This window comes from Syngnathus scovelli, chromosome 6 (genome assembly GCF_024217435.2).
Source record: "Syngnathus scovelli strain Florida chromosome 6, RoL_Ssco_1.2, whole genome shotgun sequence".
NCBI lineage: Eukaryota > Metazoa > Chordata > Actinopteri > Syngnathiformes > Syngnathidae > Syngnathus > Syngnathus scovelli.
In genome coordinates, this window is record NC_090852.1 from 11507860 (window position 1) to 11517447 (window position 9588).

Here is a 9588-nt window from a genome sequence, read left to right on the forward strand (position 1 = left end):
AAATTGCACTTTCTAACAGCCTTCATTCACTTATTTAAAAGGCATTCTGTTGATGATTCAGAGTGTGCAGAATTGGTGGTGGTGGTTGTGGTGGGGGGGGGCAGACAGCCATGCAGGTGGTTTGGACTGGACAAGGTCAACAATCTGGTCTGCTGTGATTTGTTTAACGATGAGAAGACAAAAGCAGAGAGCCTGTTTTGAAGAAATAACTCACACATTGATATGACACTGTTTGAAACTTTCCAGTTCTCAAAGTGACCAGTTTAAAAAAAGAAAGTCGCATGAGCTATTTGCATGAGTTTTGTGCGGTAAAGGTCAATGAGCTAGCAATTGAGAACTGCAGGCTGTCAGACTGCTGCATTAGAACAGTCTCCATCCCTCTGCAGTGCTGCGTTGTGACGCACGAACACTGCAGGTAAACAAGCATTGCTCTTGGTAGGAAGGGAGAATCAAGGAGTGGCCATGGAGACACTGATGGAGAGAGAAAGAGACAGAAAAAAAAAAAGGAAAACAAAAGCCAAGAAGGGCACGAGGGGAAATATTGAGGCTGGGGGACACTGAAAGCTGTCAGATAATATAATCATGTTTTATTCAAAGAATATGCTGGCTCATTATTGCACGACCAAAATGCAACAAGCTTTGATTGAGTGTGTGACACATCGCTTTGAAATCCAAACTTTGCATAAGCTATTCTGATGCCACACTGAAGTCTCGATAATCTAGCATCCGCAACACTCACATCTTCAGGACAAAGCCTATTTACATTTGAACGCATTATGATGTCGCTTGGCTGTTGAAATATTTGTTGCCGTGACCTGTGGGAACACGGCAGTCGAATACCGGCGTGTCTGTGTAAGAACGTGAAACATCTTAACCTCTGCAAGGCAACTGACCAGAGCTATGCATGTGTGTGTTTGTGTCTGGCAACATGATAGCATCACGTTTGTGCAATTCCAAAACACCAACCATGCAGGCAGCGAACATTATCTACAGTACATTGCATGCTAATACAAAGCCACCTCCTCTGGCACTTGATCTGTCATTTGAAGACTCCACCACACAGGGTGTGACACATAGCTCTCACCGCTGTCGTGACCCGGGGCCTGATGATGTCTTTGACTGGCACTGACAGCTGCCACAACAAAAATGATGAATGGGTCTCAGAACTTCTGTACTTCTTTTTATTCTTAAGGAGCTGCGATAAATGCCGATTGCATTTGCCTTGGGGATCAGCGAGTGTGTACGTATTTGTAGTAAATGTGATCTGCACTGAGGCACCACTAATTGGTTTCATTGCGAAATGCAAGAAATTTGAATTTCATAGAAGCAAGCGCATTAGGAAAGGAATATATTTTGTAGTGTGTAGAATGTAAGGCATCACCCCTGATGTAATTGATCCTTTTTATTTTTGGTTGCATGCGTATTCTTTACCGCCCCAAAAAAGAGCATGACGTCATTCTTTCAGACGGGGTTGTTGTACTATACTGTTTTTCTGTTTAGTTTTTTTAACAGCGGTTAAATCATCTGCACACTTGTACAACAGCCACAAGTGTATAATTGTTACTCAAACATTTCTTGGAAAACAAATGACAACAGTTTTGTGCACCTCGATCCCACCCTTAGACACGTCACACAAAAATGCAAGCTGCAGAGCCGGTTAAACCGTGCCCTTCATTTTACTTCCTTTCCATCAAACACCAGTCAATCATTGGCTCATTCTGGGTATGTTTTTTTTTTTTCAACTTTGTGGGGAAGTACATATCAAACAGGGCGTCATTGAAAGAACGGCAGGCATGAAAGAAACGTGAGTAAAACTTCCAGGATTGCCACATGGTGTAATGTCGGAAAGACTCGACATTGTGACATCATCACCTTTGTTCCTTTGATGAAAAATATGACGTCACCCCAGACAAGAAGCTATATTAAGGTAACACATGGGTGTTTTTGGAACGTGGGAGGAAGCTCACACAAGCATGTGGACAATATGCAAACTCCATTCAAAAGATTCAAACACAAGAACTCAACTTTGAGATGAACGTGCTAAGCATTACCACCGTGCGGCTACATTAAATCAATTTCAATTAATTTTTGTGGTTTTAGGTTTTTTCATTGAATTAAACAGAAAACTTAAACTTAAAATTAGTTTTGATAATCAATTAATTGTTTATATGTTTTTTGTTCCAAAGCTTTACCTCCTAACCAGTAAATAATTATTTTATATTCCTCCATGAACGTGGAAAATGTTTCTTTTTCTTTTCTTCCCTTTATTTTTGTGTTGAATATAAATAAAACTTTGACTTTGGAAAACAATGATCAACATTTTTGCCTATTTTCTGACATCTTACGGAACCAGTAACTTAATTAAAAGGGATATTTGGAGCCACTATTTTTAGTTCGAGTAATCACTGATACCAATACCAAATACCAATACGACTACTATTTTTGATCCATGAACTCCCCCCAAAAGAAAACTGACAGATAATTTTAAAGACCAATACATCCCAATACAACATTTTCCCTTAAAATTGTAAGAAGTTAATGGTAATTTCTATTTATCTATTCTTCTACTTTGTACTGTCCATTTCCTGATTGTAAATTGCCACAAGAGGGCAGCCGATAATGGTATAGTCTGCCGAAACTAATTCCTGGTATTGGTACTCGCTCGTCCCTATTAAATAATTGATGTTTGTGCAGAATAGTTGGAGAATGCATTAGCTGTAGTTTAGCAAAGAAAGAATAGAAAGGGGTGAGAGAAGACCAATTCCTGATTAAGCCTGTGCCATCCCACGTCCTGAAATTCCACCATCATTTATCCCACTGGACCAATGTCTCTTTGACCTAAATTGACAACTAGCCGTAAAGAGACTACGAGGGAATGTAAAGAAGACAAGAAAGAAGACTGAGGTTGGTTTACTGGAGTACCAATGGATGGATGTTCAATCAACTCAGTTAACTGAAGCGTTGGGAGCTTTTATGAACGGGGGTGAGTGCAGCGCCTGGGGGATGCAGGCTATTACATCTCAATGGGATGTGAGATGGGAGGCAGTCAGGGAGGCTGCACGGAGGCCATGAATACCCTCCGTGCTGCTCTCCCGCTTCCTAGCTTCCTGTATTCACTTCCCGAACAAAGAACCACAATGGTGTCCTTTGCCGTCTTGGCTGGTTGACACGGCCCTTGGCGTTGCTCAGAGCCATGTGGGGGGCAGGGTGTGTATATGTGTGTGTGTTGGGGATGAGCTGGAAGCCAGTATTAACACCGCACAGCCAGTCTGCACGTGCCGAGCCCGCGGTCTGCCAGTGGCCACACAAAAGGGATGATGTCATGCTTAGCCAATAACAAAAGAGTCTTGGTCTGTCAGGCCCTCCTCTCTCACCCGGCTATTTCCAGCTTTATCCAGCCTCGCATTAATCGCAAGCCTTATCCTCTTTACTGGGTGAGTGGGGGGTAGATGATAATAAACCAGCAGTGGGAAGAGGAGAATAAAATAAAGAAACTTTGAAGCGATGAGAGGGTGGAGGTTGACGTCAGAAATGTTAGAAGGCTGACAAAAATCAAAAAATTCATGAGCCCCATGAAGAGGTGGACTCAGTTGGATTGCTACAAAAGAAATCAAAACAATGTACAGGAAGTCTTTCGTCAATTGAATCCATCAAACCATATGAGAGCCGTTTGTCAGCTACTCACCTCCGTAACAAGTGCAAGAAAGGACAAGGAAATGGGGGGAAAAAAAATTTATGAACCTTACAGCTAAGAAAGTCACTCAACTGTAGCTTTGGTGTGTCAGGATTTGATTGCATTGCACATAATGAACTAAAACTCACAACACAACAGATTTTGAAGAATGCCATGTGTCACAACACCAGCTTTGTTGCTGTCCAGTCATATAATACTGCAAGGCTAACCATCTACACACCAACAACACCCACTCCCTGCTTAGGTTTCCCCTCTCAGACTTTCTTGAGTTTCACACAGTGACTAAAAATACAGGAGTCAGCGTGCCACGGCCGGACAGGACATGGAAAAAAGACTGTCATATTCAGAGGAGAAGTCATGGAAAACGAGAGGATCCAATTCAAGGGCCAATGAAAAGCAACAAACCTACAATATGCGTGTCCCGCAAATATAGTTTTTGGTGCTCTTTGCAGAAGAGGTATCATCATGTGCTGTGGAAGTACCATCTGGTCAGTGACTTGCCTGAGGGCACTTAAGCAGGGTAAATATTTGTTGACAGGAGCACCTTTGGATTAGTTTGGTTTTAGCCTTGAATACACTAATGTGCTGCATCCAAAGAGTCAGCATGCTCACTTTTCATGCCCGACTGTGTGAGTACGTGTGTTTTATTTTCTTATGGTGTGTATGGTGTGGAAGAGTATACCAGCTTTATAGTGGCTCCGGCTGTTTCATTGATGTTTCAGATGAATTCCCCCAGAAGGGAGAATAAAGTTCATCCTGATCCTAATCTATTGTAAGGCCACATAAAACATATTGCATTCAGATTTTATATGACATTTTATTATATGCTTCCTCTTACAAGCTTCAAGATACCCATGCGTCGGATAAAGAAAACGGCACTACTGTAATAGAAAATGATTAGCACACACCACTGATCTCATACACTTTGCGTCACATCTCAGCACAAAAAGTCGTAAGGTTGGCGAACTTTCAAACTCACCTTTATTTTGCCATTGGGCTGCAGTAGCTCTGTGACAGACACCTTATCCTGCTGCAGCCGTCTCTTCACAAGCTTGGAGCAGCAAACGTTGACTGCCCCCTGCACGTGTGATGCATTGTACTCTGAGAATGTCCTGCTGTCTATCACCAGCAAGCGCCCTGTTCCTCTCTGGATGAGGCTTGCCAGGCGCTTGATGTCCATGGTACTTCGCTTGGTTGGCCCTTTCTCCCCTGCCATGATGTCGGCGGGGCCAAAGATGAAGGTGTTGGATGAGGTGCCGCAGAGGTGAAGGAGGAAATGGGCAAAAAAAACAAAGGCAGGCTCAAAGGACAAACAGGATCATTCAGGCAGGTATTGAGAGATCCATTCTGCCTGAGGAAAGAAAATAAGATATTTAAATGAGGATTAAAAAAAGATTCAAATGAAGTTATGCTATTGCATTTTACATGAACTAGTCAACATGATACAGACGCAACAACCATGACCACCTCAACAATGCAAGCTGGAATCGAAATACTTAAATAGGTTGCCGCATTTTTATGTTTTGAGTTACATCTATCACCTGCACTCAAAAAATGTGCACGCTTGTTTGTGTACGAAGGTTGACCTGATGTTGATAGACTCGAACGTCAGCTCATGAAACAGGAAACGATGGGACTGAGAGAGTGAGATAAATTAAGCCCGGGGAATTTGGAGCACAAGCCTGGACATGAAGGAATAGCCAGTGAGCTATGTGCATGTGTGCATGCACACCGATGTGTTCAACTGTTCATAAAATTGATGGAGTGCAGCTTTCAGTTTGTCACTGCTAATCGCTTCCCTTGGTTGATGTCCACATTTGCATTTGTGGATCAAAGCACATGGCATGGTTTGTAGACGCAACGTGCAAGTACACACGACCATCTACAACTTGTGTACCGTTAGACTTGATAGGTTCACGGGCTCGTTCCTGACAAAAACATGTCAGGCGACAAGAGAGGTCAGTGTGAATGCGGGGCTGTTTTATTCATCCACAGGCGCATGGTGTCATGAAATATAGATAGATCTCCTCTCATTTACCCCTGAAGTCTAAATGGAAGTTTAAACCTGAGGTGAAAAGGGAGAGTAACGTGAGGCGGAGGGGTTCAAACAGTAAGCGTAGAGAGGGGTGAAAAAAATGCTCACCAGGAAAGAGTTTCTCTGAAGGGTATAATTTAGCAAATGTCGAAGCAAAGCCACAGAGAAATAAAGAAATTGTCACATTATGATAACAAGTCAAGACAAAATGCGACGATAAAAAGGATACTTTGGGAAATATCTAAATTCAAGTCACACATCACGACATAAACAAGATATGTATAAGATCAGTGTATCAAAATGATTATTATTTTTATGTTTTCTGTGATTCCAGCACAGAAACGGCCAAGAGGAAAATGTGGACAGTAATATTGTAAACTACAGTATATTTTATGAATGCAGGACAAAAAGCACCTCCATAATATCAACATTTTTAATGAGTTGATTTTTGTGGGAAGAAAAACGCACAAAATGAGTTCTTGCACTTAAAGCTGATTTCCTTTTGAGTGGTTTTGTGCCATCCTAAATGGTTATGTCCTTTGCGCTGGAAAATTAGTGTATAATTGGTTTTATTTTAGCTTCTAATCCAACATTAGTTGGCGTTGTTGTTTCGCGGGTTTTATATCATTGTGACGCCTGACTGCTCCTTCTGGAATGACACCAGCGACCAATTCGTCACTTGTCGTGTAACATACATACCTCACATGATGACGCAGGGCTTAGAACAAAGCTTCCAAAAGTTGCACGTTTTTCCTGTTTGCCGAGCGCATTTGACGTAAGTCTAAAGGCAATTGCTCCACACCCTCCCATTAACAAATTTTTTCCCAGAGATTGCCCCTGCTTCCTCCATCCCTCTCTTCTTAGTATTTGAAAACAGGGCTACGAGGAATAGGCAGCTTTACGCAAGGTGCACCGCATCATTCAACATTGCTAATACTGTGCTTGCGTGCACAGTGACGCCGTTTGTTTGAACGAGAGAGGGACACAGGGGGAAGTAAACTTAGACAATGACACAGCCCAAACTCAGCTAATCATACTTCCTCTATAATGCACTCTTGAGATTGAAAACACAAACGGAAACAAACATGCAATTTTAAGCTAAAGGAGGGCAGGGTTAGGAGCTAGCTATGAATCGAGAGCGGAGGAAAACATGCTGAGGTAGGATGGAGCAGAATGAGAGTTTGCAGACCCTGAGCAGATTCTGCTGTTGCCATAGAGACAGTCCAGCGTGGGGAGGGTGATGGTGATGGAATGGTACCCTCAGTATGCTAGCTGAGGACCAAGAGCAGATGCAGCCTATCACTGTTTGGTTTCATCACCAAGCAAGGTCCATTATTCCTTGTTCTTTAATCCTCCCTTCACGCCAGATGTTTACATGACAACTGCATACATGTTGACAGGGTTTGCAAAGTCAGCAGTCTAGTTACAACTTGAGCACTGGCAGAAGAACCAGTATAACAGGTTCATCTTTACTTAAGTTAGTCCTCGTTGGCAAACTTTGAATATCTTAACTTCCCTACAGAACTGGAACTGCAAAGCAGAATCGAGCATGTCACTTTTGCAGCACGTCCAAGACATGATGTCTCTCCAAGCGTTTTAATGACTTTGCCTTGCACCAAACAATCAAGATGCGTGAATATCCTCATTCGTCAATGTCAATCTATTCCCACTGTATTGAATTAATTGCCAGTGTTTTGTTCAGGCTGTTAATTGAGTTTCCAACCTCAAAAATACTTTTGGAGCCCATGTATGATGAATGTATCTCTTCAGCAGGTAATCAAATAACACACATCTTATAATTAAGTAAGCTTTGATCAGTAGGTAAAACGTAAATATCACCATACCAGGCGTCAGGACAACACACACACACAAAAAAAAAACAACAACAACTGGAGGGCAGCCAGCCCTGATGTAAGACCATCCAGGTTATTCATTAACTCATGCACAACATCTCCTGTGGCCAGTCTGTTCGATGACGTTAGGCGGCTCCTCGTTTCACAATATGACACTCAGTTGATGGTGAAGACCACAACCACTTGTGAGGGTCTCCCAGTCTTTAATGGGTTGTGTGTGCAGTTGCACACAAACTGAGTCCAGCCTCAGACTGAAGAATATTAGAGCCAATAAACCGTACTTTGCAACAATACAAATCACATAGTATAAAATTATAAGCAGTTTGTTTTTGTTCTAAACATATAGGCCTAGACTTAGACTTAGACTTAGACTCAACTACAGTATGTATAACTATTAACTGACACCTAATTGATTATCAACTTAATCAGTGATTATTTTAACAATCAATTCAATAAGTATTCACCTATTTCTGAAGTGTTCCATGAATGCAGATTTTTTTTAATAGCTTAATCTAAAATACATACATATCCCTGCATGTGCTTTTACTTAGGAAACAAAGACCAACACTTTTGCCTACTTTCTGTTGTTATTTTATGGTCAAAATCAACTACTGAATCATAATTAATTAATCTTTGTGCATTTTCTGCATTGTCAATCTGAAATAATGTAGTACTGCATTTTGCAATAAATGGAGGGAAATATGTTCTTTTTAAATACGATTTATCGATCAATCTGCAAAATAGTGGAAAAAAATAATTTACCTGTGAAATGATCATGCATCTGCATTCTGCACAGGCTAGTGGGTCTGGTTCAATATTCCTCGAATTGCAGAAGCTTTGTCTTATTATCGACGCTATTTGACTGAGGGGATCCCTCTGCTAGGATTTTGCAATAACCCAAATCTATGTGCTAATAATGACATTGGGACTGATTCACAATCAATTTAGATCACTACTCAAACGTGCACTCATATCTGCCACATTTGGAAACGCATAAATAAATAAGAGGCCTGCTTGACAACATAGTCAAACATAGTCAAAGATGGGGAATATGGGGCCATTGTAATAAATCGACCTTCACAAAATTCAGCATAGGGCGATTGCAGTTGCGACGTGAAGAACATAGCTATGTTCTCCACCCCTATAAACGCCTTTATAAAGGGTTCATACAGTAGAGGGAACCTGTCGTGTATTTGTTATGACGCGTGTTATACTGTATGTCCGTATGCAAAAAATAACACACCGCAATCATTAATCGCAAAGCCTGCTTTTTGTTAAACGCATTAGTTTGCTCAAAAATCGGAAGGATGGCGCTCTTACCTTGCAATCGGCAAATGTTAATCGAATCATTTCTGTCCAACACTAAACGAAGCGTTCATTTTGAGTGTTTAATTCCCATCGAAGGAGACGCACGCGCGCACTGACAGTGGATGTGAGAGGAGGGAGGAGGCAAGGGAGGAGGTGGGGGGACATGATCACAGAGCTAATGACGGCTAACTGGAGCTAGCATGGTGGTGTGCGACACAACATACACACATGCAAACCTTACCTCGGGTTCCAGTCTGTGTTTTGTGGTCACCTAACAGCCTCCGTGTGACAGGGGAAAGCGGCGGGGTCGTCATGAGTGCGGCCGCCCGTGGCCGCCGGTGTCCCGGGGCACAGTGCAGCTGACGCGGGGTGACAGCGCCAGAAGCGAGCCGCACATGAAAGCGCGGCGAAACATTGAACTGGATTTGGAATTGGTTAATACAAAACAGCACAAAAAGATAGATAAAGCGACCCAGATGCGGTTCACTGCTAGCCAGCTATCTAAGACGTGCATGTGTGTTGGTTAAAAGGTGTGGGGGTGGTTACAAAAGGTACACTTTAGCACTTTCTTGAACTAACGCGATGAGGTCATGGTTTTGCAGCGAGGGAGAAAAAAATAGGAAACTATGAGGTTACGTCACTTCCAGCCAATCAGCACTCACGGCTCGAGGGTTGAATGACGTCAACACACGGATTAA

The 9588-nt window shown here is 42.2% G+C and overlaps 1 protein-coding gene across 2 annotated transcripts in view; it reads right to left on the reverse strand.

The window, feature by feature from the left end:
• Window positions 1-9466, reverse strand: part of dusp8a (dual specificity phosphatase 8a) — a 35587-nt gene extending 26121 nt beyond the window's left edge. The window contains exons 1-2 of one of the 2 annotated variants that reach the window (XM_049724175.2): window positions 9132-9466; window positions 4674-5045 (exon numbers count right to left, since the gene is read on the reverse strand). In XM_049724175.2, the coding sequence (XP_049580132.1) occupies window positions 4674-4910 (237 nt within the window). In that variant the 5' untranslated portion in view covers window positions 4911-5045; window positions 9132-9466. Of the gene's footprint in view, window positions 1-4673; window positions 5046-8902; window positions 9048-9131 lie in introns of those variants that run through there. The other variant, XM_049724174.1, reaches the window with a different exon arrangement.
• Between the last annotated feature and the right edge of the window lie 122 nt (window positions 9467-9588).